The sequence below is a fragment of the Rhagoletis zephyria genome, unplaced genomic scaffold, assembly GCF_001687245.7.
Source record: "Rhagoletis zephyria isolate East Lansing unplaced genomic scaffold, Rhagoletis_zephyria_1.1 Rzeph_scaffold_01254, whole genome shotgun sequence".
In the NCBI taxonomy this organism is placed as follows: domain Eukaryota; kingdom Metazoa; phylum Arthropoda; class Insecta; order Diptera; family Tephritidae; genus Rhagoletis; species Rhagoletis zephyria.
This window is the reverse complement of record NW_016158338.1, coordinates 26,759-39,442: the sequence shown is the minus strand read 5'-3', so window position 1 is coordinate 39,442 and position 12,684 is coordinate 26,759. Positions and strand designations below refer to the sequence as shown.

General features: G+C 35.1%; 1 protein-coding gene across 1 annotated transcript in view; it reads left to right on the top strand.

Moving 5' to 3' along the window:
- rho-5 (rhomboid-5) overlaps positions 1-6,691 on the top strand; it is a 76,784-nt gene extending 70,093 nt beyond the window's left edge. The window contains exon 6 of the mRNA XM_017616694.1: positions 4,205-6,691. Within this exon, the coding sequence (XP_017472183.1) occupies positions 4,205-5,527 (1,323 nt within the window). The 3' untranslated portion in view covers positions 5,528-6,691. The remainder of the gene's footprint in view (positions 1-4,204) is intronic.
- Positions 6,692-12,684: the final 5,993 nt, after the last annotated feature.

Here is a 12,684-nt window from a genome sequence, read left to right as displayed (position 1 = left end):
TTTTGTACCAAATTCAAGAATCTGTGTAAGTTTTCAATGACGACCATATATTCAAAGTATGTGTTATAAAAGTAAGGCTAAGTTCACAACCTAGAGTAATAGCGTTACGCGTTGCAATGGAAATCGCTCAATCCAAAGAAACTTCTTCGCCAGCATAATCGCTGGCGATTAAAACGTAGCTAGTGTTTAAATTGTAGCAAAATTATACACGACTAATTTTTTATAATAGGGGAGTTTACGATGAGTAGCATTTTAGATTTAAAGTTGCTACGTACCAATCTAGCATATATTTTGTTGTTGGGAAAGCAACAAAACGTGTGATACATTGCTACGTAGGGATTTCCCTAATATATATTTTTTGTTTCCACAACCCTTTGGCAATTTATACCGAAACTTAAGCATATTGTATTGTATATAATAGCAGTAGAAGAGATGTTTAATTTATTATATAAATATGTACATATGTATATTTTTTATTTATTTGGGCTTTAAGTATGAGAAAAAGCTTTTTTTAACAAACTGCATAATTTTTATTTGCTTGCACAGCGATAAACACCAAAGACTGTGTAAATATTGGTTAGAAGCGATTTTTATGTATTCTCGCTACGCTAATACGTTAGGTTGTAAACTTAGCTTAATACTGAATCTCAGCTGGACGCCATATTAAAGCTGTATGACTACTATTTAGCTAATTTAACAATTTCATTATGTACATTGGCTCAACTATGCCACTTTATGGATATTTTCGACCCTGTTTTAAACAGCGCGTCTCTTAGAAAATTAAAAATGGCCAAAAAATCACTACTTTCAAAATGTAACTTTTTCCAGATTTATTTAAATCTTCAAATCCTCATAAATTTTGAGGCGCTCGATTTTTAGAGGGGGTAGGACCGAAATTCACTCGACAGAATGTACCTCGTTTTTAAATTAGGAACTCACATTCATATATATTCGCGATTTTGATGTCTGCATATAATATATACTGAGATTTATAAAAATAATTCTAAGTTGTGCAGATTAAAAAAGAGCTTCGGTGTAAATTTTATGTCTGAGTTAATTTTAAATTTGATTACTAGTAAATTTTATTCCTCGAATCATTTCGTACTCTTCACACTCATGGGAATATATTTATGCTAGAATATGATGTAAATGATTTACCATTATGGTGTATGATTTGAGCCAATTATGAGTACGTATTTTACACCAACGGAGTTTATTTTATGTTCTAGAAACAAGAAAAGTTGTATACCACTGGCATAATATATATACCGAAAATCAGTAAAAAAAAATTACGGTAGGTGTAAATAATACACGAAAAAGCGGTATAACCTTTACACTGAATGGAAATAAACTGTTCAAAAACTGCGCCTAGAAATGGCATATTTTTTATATTGAAAATGTATATCACGCCGATGCAAAAAATACACAAAATATTTTGGTGCATTTTTGACTTTTGTGCTACTTGAGGTACTGGTATAGGTTTCGTTTATTTTATCAATTTAATTAAATAAAATTATTCAAACGGGTGGCAACCCTCCTAAAAAATACTTTCGGCAGTAAAATTTCCTAAACCTTTTCAATTTGATACCCATATTGCAATATTCAATTTGACCTATAAATTAAATTTAATTAAAATTTTAAAACAGGTGGCAACTCTCAAAAAATATTTTCCGCTGTAAGGCTTCTTAAACCTCTTTCTTTTTACTCCGATATTGCAATATTCATATTTTCTTATCAATTTACTTAACCTGCAATTTTCGAACAGGTGGCAACTCTCAAACTTTTTTCTCTCTAGATTTCAAGTTAGATCTCTAGCAAAATATTCGTGAAAACCGCTTTCACGAGTGATGAGCCTGCAAACATACATACAGACAGACAGACAAAAATTCTTAAAATGGTTGATTTGGCTTCTATTGCTCTAATAGAGACACTCCATATTAGTTTTTCTTTAATATCTAACTATAATGAACAGTCATCGGCCTGTTACAATTTTAATATATGTATAGATAGCACTATTTTGATGTACCGTTTATGAAATGACAAAAAAAGTTTTTTTGAACCACTGTAGTACCTACATGTATTACTTTTCATATCAATTCAAGTCTATTACATGCGCCCCACGCTTTTCATTTCCAATCTCATAAATTGTTTTTAATGACTTCTGCTAAAATTTCAGAATCAAATTGATATCTTTTCATTCTATGTGACTTAGAAATATTATTTTCTAATGTTTAGCCATTTATAAAGGCGTGGTATATTAAAAAGTTTTTTTATTTTATTTATTTCCTACTTTTTAGTCTTGTCTGTATAAAAATTTGCAATAGATATTAAAATAACTCAACGATATTAATAGATTGGTACACACGCTTGCATATATGTATGTACATACATACGAGCGTCAATTAATTTCATTCAAAGAAATGGCGTGCCGTCCATTTCCGCTGTAGCGTAAGTAGTGCATATTTTTAGGCGCAATATATTGGAGTCATGTATCTCTAGAGTTTTGATATGATACCAGGCGACGAGGTTGATGTCAAGACTTTTATAGGATCTTTGCAAAGCAAAGGTTTTATAGCAATGAATGGTGTCTGGACACACAACATTGCAAGTTGATAAAAGCGTTGTAATAAAAAAAAACAAGATACACGTTGGAGAGTTTAAGAATTTTGCAAAAAAAAGTAACAATAAACAAAGAAAAGGAAACACTGACGGCATCGCGGATGCATACTTTTTATGTTTATAGCTATTTTAGTATTAGTTTGATCAGACCACAAGTATGAACGCTGCTAAATTTTAAGGTTAAATGTTAAGTGTACAATAGTTTAATTTTCAAATGTTTTTTAATGTTTTCCCAAAAGTGTTTAAAGTCCAGTATCATTGCTAATTGTCACAGATTCAATCAAAATTTGTTCCTTGTTTTTGTGTTCACAAATTTTGTTTTGCGTTCATACATATTTACAACGTATATTCTAACAATAACGTCCTTATATTTGTTTCTTGTTGATCTCTAATAAGGCAGCAAAGTGAAGAAAGTCTTTTCTTGCACATAAAATAACTTGATCAAAATAGCATATTATAACCAACTAAATTGTCTACATCTACATAAACTCCTCTTTCTTTTCATCAGAATCGGTGAAAGTGTACAAGAAAATATTATATTTCCATCTCTAAAGGCCGGTTCACACGATATTTTTTATCATGATTGATACAAAGGCAAATATTTTTCCATCACACGATTGGACTACTAATTTACACCAAATTTGATGTTACTAATTTGTGTACCGCTGTGATGTAGTGGTTAGCAGTGCGCGCTATTATTCCACAGGGCCTGCGTTGGACCCCATCTTCCGACCAACATCAAAAAAATAAGTCATAAAAAAGTTTTTTTTTTCTTATAGCGGTCGCCTCCGCAGGCAGTGGCAAACCTCCGAATTTAATTGTGCCATGAAAACAGCTTCTCATAAAAATATAATCGCCGTTCGGAGTCGGCGTAAAGCTGTAGGTCCCTCCCCTTTGTATGACAACTTAAAGGCGCACGCTACAAATCGGAGGAGAAGCTCGGCCAAACACTAATATATAGTATAAGCGCCAATCTATTATTGTATAAGCAAGCTGTATCAAAATTTCATTACCTTATCATTATCGGTTCCAGAGATAAGCGATATGGAAATTTCAATTTATATGGTATGTGCCACAACCCCTTATTCCAATTCCCTTTTCGCCACAAGCACGGTACTGATAACATATGTAGACAGTTGGCATTAGCGGTTTCAGAGATAAGCGATGTGAAAATTCAGATTTTGTGGGAGGTCCCACGCCCCCTTTTCCAATTTCTACCAGTTTTCGCCATAAGTACGTTTTTTATAACATATGAAACGATGTCAAATTTCTGGTCATTAACATAAGTGTTTTTATGGGAGGTGCCATACCCCCTCTTACAATGCCCTCCACCTTCCGCCATAAGTACGGGATTTACAATTTATGCATCCATGTCAAGGTTCAGTTCCCCAGCATAGAGTAAGTTATGTATATCCTTTAAATCGGTGTATGTTTCATAGAAATCGAGCGAACGGTGGCCTCAAGAAATGGGTTTCAAAATGTTATTGTAGTGTATTTATAAATAGATATTTTTTATGGTGATATGCAATACGTTATTTAACTAAAACAACTTTTTTTATATAAATGTTTTTCCGGTACTTTTCAGCATTTGTTACGGGGTCCTCTGCCACAACAGCAGCAGCGAGAGATGGGCCCAGCTGAGGCATTTTATCATTATGCCTATCATATAAATCGCAGCAATAATCAAATGAGTGGCAAATACAAATATAATCGTAATGATAACGGTTCCAATAGTTTTACCAATTATTACTACGCGGAGGACATCAAAGGCTATGCGAATAGAAGTAAGGCGCAGCTCGGTGACCTCGCCGGTGGTAAAATGTTGGCGGACAAAATGAAAAGCAACTGCAAAGATGCCATTAACCATGCTCCTCATAGCGGTCATTTGTTAGAAGCCATCAGCCCCGAAGCGGTGATGAGCAATAGTAGCAATAACAATTATCTAGTGGCCTATAATGGCAAAACGAGTAAAACAACGGCCAGTGTCAATGCCGGTAATGGCGTTGGCGTCGTCACCAGTGATATGGAGACCAATTTGCAGCTAGTGCCACAGTTTCCCCTGGAAGCCAAACAAGTCCTGGTTCATGATAGCGGGAGACATGCGGGCAACGCACAGTCGAAGAATTATAATCATGCCAGTGGCAATGATGGAAACAACAACAGTAACAGTAGTAGCAGCCACAGCAGCAGCGGCCCTTTTTTCGAGCAAAATAAACAAAAACTACACAGGGGCAGCAGCGTTGGTCTCAGAAGCTTGCACACAACTAAATTGGTTGATATTCTGGATACGTTGCACGACAGCGTCGAGCTCGAACACGTTGACGACGTAGACGACGACGACGACGAAGCATTGTATATAGTCGAGGCTGATACCCAGGACAAAGCGTTTGGGAAACTACAGCACACCAAAGCTGCCGACGCGGCGGACTTGCACGCAAATGTAGCTTTGACACAGAAAGTCAAAGGCCAGCCCTATGCCTACGGCATCTTCGTGAATCTGTATGAGCACAAATATGAGCACATAGCAAGTAAAATTGTGCAAGAATCGGGGGTCACAACCAATGCCAAATTAAACGATAATAATGGCGGCACAATTTCTCCGACGAAAACTGCTGATCGCCGACAAACGTCGTCGCAACGACAACCACATTCATTAGTTGAACTGCCAGTTATGAATTTGCACAAACAATTTACAAAAGCAACACCAGCTAACACGAACGATGTGTATACAGCGCACAACGCGCGCAACTCACTTAGCGATGCCAGGATTTCGCTTGCCGAATTGGTAACATCTCCCAGAAGAATCCATAAAACAAAAACAAATTTAGTTAGCACGGCGCTAGGAAGAGTAGCTGTGACGCCTCAAAAACAAATAGCAACAACAGCAGCAGCAACAAAACACCAATAACACCAACCATACAGCAATGTTCGCCAAACTTGAACAGGTGGAGGAAGAGGAGAAGGGAATGGGGAAACATAAAATAATTACTTAGAAGTAATTAACAAAAAACAATAGTAATTTAAGTAGTAAAAGTGAAAAAAAGGACTTGTATAAACATTTTGAAAACTTTCATTTTATGCACATACAAAAAATTGGATATATAGGCAGAAGAGTGCAGAATATTTCAACCCTTTATACATACATAAATATGCAGACACAGTCTGCATATGTACATAAGTACATACCTATATAGTATATTTGTTAATACATCAATCAATCCAATATACTTACATAAATATGTAGTATAGGTCAGTTCGGAAATGCAATCCGCAGTATTACTGCAAAGAATTAAACTCTTTTACCCTTAAACTGTAGATCATAGAAATACCTTGTTTTCTCAACTTAGGACGAATTCGACACTTAACCGTGTTTACACATGCTGCACATTGCCATAAATTATAGGTTTGAAATAAAAGGGACTGTCTTTGCAGTAATGCCGCAGTATTGCATTTAAGAACTGACCCTATGTACATATACATATGTATGTACATAAGTGCATGCATGTATGTATGCATATTAGACCTGCAGTCGGACTCCAACATTCGCTATCGTTAATTTTGATCTCCAAAAAAAAGAAAGAAAATGCGTGCCTGTATGTGTATATTTTTAGGCCCCACTGCTTGTTATTTAGAGAATTTTGGTGACAAAAATTTAACTAAATTGAAAAGCAATGGGGCTTAAAAGCAAAAAACATGAAAAAGTAACAGATGCTATGAGTGATCATTCATATCCTGCAGTATTTGTAATATGTTGCTAGGAGTGCCTGCCACTTTCAGAGATTTTTGGTGATCAAAATTAGCGATAGCGCTTTTTAGGCCCAATTCATTTTCAGATCACATACGTTAACTGTACTTAAATTTTCAATGTTTGCTACGAAAATATGAGATAAGCAACCCTGTGTTTATATCAAACAACAATCAGCTGTTCAGAACAAAATATAAACAAACTAACAAATGCAACAACAATTTCTAGGAACAAGCAACAATGGTGCCACTTGTTTGGCATATTTAAATAAAGGTGATCTGAAAACCAGCAAAAGCTAAATGAGATTTAAATAACAATCCAAAAATTTAACTTAAGTGCAATTTAGCTCTTTCATCCAGCGCATCTAAAATTGGCCTTTAGAAAATGTTTCTGATTACCCCCTTAGTTTTAAAGCTTAATTTGAGATGATTTCGGCGTAATGAAAATTCACTTCCTTGGCACAACTCCTTACGATCATAGGAAATTGCAGCCCTCAATAAATTTCTTTAAATGTTTAGTAACTCAACTTGAATTTAGACGGATAGAAATTGACATAATTGAGTATACTGGTTGAAGGTCGACAGAGTATGTGATGGTAGAGTTTGTTTTCAACGATATCTCAACAATCAAAAATATTATGAACAAATCTCGATTTTGACGGGTTTTAGAACAAGACAAGAACGAAGGTTTGAGTGATGCTAAAATACTTTTAAAACCCGCCACTAAAACTTTTTTCGCGACTCAGTTTAATATATGTAGTACAAATATAAGTACATATACAGGGTGTCCCAGAAGTAACGTGCCAAACTTTAGGGGAAGGTAGGTGGGGGGGGTGAGCTCCCTGATAAACAAAAAATTTTCAGGTAAAAGTGTCACCGTTTTTGAAATTTAAAAAAAATCGTGCTNAATATATTTTAACTACATTGCATTTGAGTATGGAGAGGCAACTATCTGGAAGTATTTTACATAAAAAATTTACTAAGTATTGCCCGGTTTGTAGTTGCAGTTAAAGAAAACACATGAAAAGGCACGATTTTTTTTAAATTCGAAAAAATGTAAATATTTCAAAAACGGTGACACTTTTACCTGAACATTTTTTGTTTATCAGGGAGCTCACCCCCTCACCTACCTTCCCCTAAAGATTGGCACGTTACTTCTGGGACACCCTGAATATATAAACTTAGCAAAATTGAACCATAGTTAACGTGTCCAGTGCATTCATGAACAGTGAATTATAAAGTAGGCGTCTGCGGCAACCTGACACAAAGAACTGTATTTAGAAAGTTTTCCTTTTCTGGCAGGTCGGAAACTTTTGTCCTCAAAAGATAATGGGTGCACTCAGTTGAGTAGAACAAGAGACCCAAGTAAACAGCTTCCTATTAGCGCTCACGATGCTATAGTTTCTTATGTTATGAGTTTGGTACTTGTGCCGCCAAGAGAGACAGGGTTACCCGGAAAGTCCGAATAGATAGTTAAGGACATTATTATTTAGGTCATCTATGAATAATTTGGTTAAGTTCGACAAAGATAGTATTACTAACAGGCCCGTCGAGAAGGAGGGGGAAAGGGGTGAATCCTTCCGGGCCCGGACTTCTTTACAATGTAAATAATAGCTCCTTCGTTATAGGCTTTTGTTATAAATATTATAAATATATTCCGATTCGTGCTCATTGTTTCTGACTCTAGCAACAATGTGACTCCATAGATTAAAGAAAATTACCATTTGGCCCAAAACGCGTACTGTTACAATGCGTTTTGACTCACAGTGCTTTTCAAATATCGCTCAAATTCGCTAGAATAATTTTTCTTCTTGCATCTTAAAGTATAAGTATGTGGCAATATTTAATATGTATATGCCTAAAATATATTCTACCTCGTGTTGTTTAGGAGGTATAAATGTTTCAACAGCGGACTGTTACATTACAATTTTTGGAAGTACTTTTTAAAGCTGCTTTATATTCGAAAAAGTCTGCTCTTCTTATATAACTCAAGAACTAGGTATTTATTGAACTGATAAAATTAATTTTGAGGTTAATACTGTTACCTGTGCGATATACATACGTGCAGATTATAATTAGGTTTTTAAATGGCTTGTAGTATGTTTTATGCAATAAGTAGCATGAATTCAGTATTTGGAACATGATAATTACATTGTGAGACAAATGGTAGGGCTCAGTGATCGGGAAGGGTTCAAACTACCAGGGAAAGTTATATCGGTAAAAAAGAAGTTATACGTGTCCCGGCGTTTCGCTGGGTCACGTCTAGGAATCGAGATATATCGATTTGAAGTTAGTAACTATCATATAGGGGAAATTGTCACCTTTGGTGGTCTTTTTTTTGACATAACTCGAGAACCAATAGTCCAATTTTGCTCAAACAAATTTGAAAAAATTAAAAATTACAATTCCTTTTTATGAATTTAAAAAAAATTTAATTTTTAGGCAAAAATAATTTTTTTTTTCTTCATACATTTATTTTTACCGGCAAAACTGTTGAGTATATAGAAAAACGTTATATTAACAGATTAAAGGAATTATAATTTTTAATTTTTTTAAATTTGATTGAGCAAAATCGGACTAGTGGTTCTCGAGTTATGTCAAAAAAAAGACCACCAAAGGTGACAATTTCCCCTATATGATAGTTACTAACTTCAAATCGATATATCTCGATTCCTAGACGTGACCCAGCGAAACACCGGGCCACGTATAACTTGTTTTTGACCGATATAACATTTCCCGTTGGTTTCATCCCATCCCGATTTTGACTGTCGCATAGTGTTATGAATACAGGTTTGAAAGTTTCTGTTGCTGTGCAGCTGTAAGTCGTTTCGGAAGTAATTTTCTGCGTAGAACTCGAGATCGATCTTAGAACTGCGCCAAGATATTGAGGTATTTCGCGGTTAAGTACACGAAAAACGGCTTTAGTGGCCGCTTTTTTTTGCTCCATGCCATTTAGTACTATTCGTACCCTTCAAAATGCGCCTTCGAGTGGTGCTTTACGATTTTTTCTTCAGAAACTATGGCCATTGGAAGATGACGTAATGAGTTAGAAAGCATATGCTCGGTTTGGCGATGTTTGATTCGAGGACTAGCGTTGCCAAATGTTCCGTATTTGCCGGGGTCCCGTATTTTCATTTAATTTGAAATTTTCGACGATTTCATTATTTTTTTCAACCTGTAAACTTCTACTCAACATGGTTATGGTTTAACGCGGCTATTGTGAGTAGCAGTGTTGCCTCGAATTTTTTTAGTGGCAGCCAAATTCCTTTAAAAAAAGGGCTAAAAAAGAGCTAAAAAAGTCGTTGTGGCTAAAAATGGTAGTTAAAATTTTTTACTTACATATGGGTGCTTCCTGCGTTACGGACGTTCTGTTTGGAGACACTTTTTTCATTATAAAAACTATAGTAGGCTCTGAATGAATACACATTTTTTGTCATGAGTAGTCATCATCAATACCTATCTGAAATCATTAAAAATATATGGTAAGTGTATAGCGACTAAAAGTTCCCGTTCGGACGTTCCCAAAATGGAACTCGTATCGAAGATTACTGATGATTTTTGCTAAATTCTGCGAATCTGTTAAAGGTGGAAAAAAATTATGTTGTTAGAATAAAAAGCAGCCATAACCACTGCGTCAACTTAAACTTCCTAACAATGTTTAGTAGCTGCCAAAAACTGTTCGAAGTTGTTCGCACGTTCCCGTTCGGACGTTCCGATTTTTTCCAATGGATACAATTTTTTGTTTAAGAATTTAAACACACTCGTTTGTTAATGCAAATATGGGGTTTCATTGTAAATGAATCTACATCTATATGAAGGCCTTTATTAACGTTCGTTGAAGTAATTTCTCGTACAAGCAGACGTACATATTGACGCCTCCAAATCATACTATGCAAATTCTGACTATGGGCCGGTTACTCAATGTCTGGTTAACACTAATCTGCGGTTAAATATAGTTTTCGACGTTACCGACTCCCTGTTGTATGCATGGAGTCGAACACGTCGATAAGGATGTTTAACCGTAGATTAGTGTTAACCAGACATTGAGTAACCGGCCCTATGTCTAAGCTGACATAGCATAGTATGGTTTGGAGGCGTCGATATGTACTATATCTATATAGGCTTATAGGTATATACAGGCTATAAGGCTTACAGAACATAAGCTGTACTAAATTTTAGTATAGATTTCCAGTTGTTTTTAATCGTGTGCTACAATTATGAAGGATTTCTGGAAGGTATGGTTTCTCCGAAAAAAAGAAAAATTTAAAGTGTAGTTGGAAAACCGCAAATATCTTGAAATTGAATGGACCAATTAGTCCAATATTTTGGTGGATGAAAGACAAAATATGTAGTTATCGATTGGCATCTATAAACTTTGTCCAGGCAAAATTATATTTTTTTGGTCTTGGTTGACACTTTTCAGGAAACACCCATATGTATATATATTTTTTTACTTACACGCCGAAATTTCATAATTTTTCTACCATTTTGTTAAACATTGTTTTTTTTATTCACAACTGCAATATCGTGAAATTTAATCTTCCACAAACACGGCTTTGACTCATATAGTGCAAGAAATTTCCGCCAAAATACTTTTTACTTAGAAAAATCAGCTAGCTTCAACATTCACGACACCAGCATGCTGGTACAATCAAAATTTTCAAATCGTTTTTGAAGTCGCACCAGCAGCTGGTGCAATCACACCACAAGAACATACACGGTCAATCGACTTGATGCGCCATTTAACAAATTAAGCATGTTAAGGGCCGTAAATTTATCTATTTTAAACTATAGTTAAATCGTTTATAGATAAGTTAACAGCCCTAACACTTTTATAGTATGTATGTATAAAAACGTAAGGAACATACAATACATATATGTATATATATCAGTATTTCTTTGTTTAAAAAATCATCTCTTATATAAATGAAAGAAATGAGATCAAATTAAGCATATACAACTTTTTCATGCCAAGGACGAAGAAATTCTCCATAGGGCTAAAAAAAGGGCTAGGGGCAATTTCCAATTTATGTGGCCAAAAACAGTATGTGGTAGCTAAATCTAGCCACCAAACTAGCCCTGCAACACTGGTGAGTAGGTCATTAGCAAGCATTATTGCACGCAACTCTGTAAGAGAAATTGTAACCGCATTGAACATTGCAGGGTGGTAACTTGCAACGTAATAATTTGGGCTGTTAGGATAGCCGATAGGGACCAATTTATCTGTGCTAGCTTCAGTAGCTGGGAAGGTTCTTGGCTATCCTGTTTGCTCTTTACACTGCGGCACTATTTTATTATAGAGTCCCGAATTTATAACAAACAAACAAAAAAATAATAAGCTAGAAAGAGAATAATAAGTGAACAAGAGAAATTAATTTAGTAAAGACGCGAATAGGGACGGGTATTATAAGTAATTAAGCACTCTTCAGAACTTTCATTGTGGGCTCTCTCAACTTTGCCGGATATGTAGCAAATCAAAGATGAAGTGGATCTGCTAGCTCACTACCCACCCATCCATGGTTTTCGTTGGCTGCCATTTGTTGAAAACCCCATATCCGGTTACGTTACCAACACATTAGTTTCCCCACGAGGAAACGGAAAAAAATAGTTTTAGCCAATCATGGCACTTATACGCTCATCCGTTCCAAATGTTAGCCAAGGTCAATTTCAGGAGAGTATTATTTTCAGTATATTGGATTTCAAAATTATATTTATTTTCTACAAATGCAAATTTAATCTAAGACAATAAGGTGTAAGCTTAAGAAAACAATTATTCTTAGTGAAAGAAAAATTTAAGTTATAGGAATTTTTCGTAGGTATTGCTTACGTAGTACTTCAGTGCATGAAAAATCTATGTTTTATCTTAATCAAATAGTAAGTGTGGATGCTTTGAACCAAAAGCCTCCCACGCTCGAAAAATTACTTTTAGAATTTCAATGTAATTGTAGTTATTACTGTCATTTATAAAACACCCGGAAAAATTAATTCAGTTAAGTACTATCAAAATTTCAATGTATGCCTATGCACTTAAGTCCATTAACGTAAAAAAAACTTCTACCGGCATGTATACAGGTTAATCTATATATGTAAATATATACATGCATATATTCGTTTAGTTCATTTATATTATTTCATTTACGTTTTTACATGCATGTACATATACTAAATGAAAACAAGTGCGAAATGTAAAAGAAGAAACCAGCGGCAAAATGCTGATGACACAGGAGCGGGTGCTTAGTGATCTTAAGCAAAGCTTTTCTCAATCCGCTCCACTGTCAAGCTGGTATAAAAGCAAAAAAAAACAAAGGAAAAGTTGATATT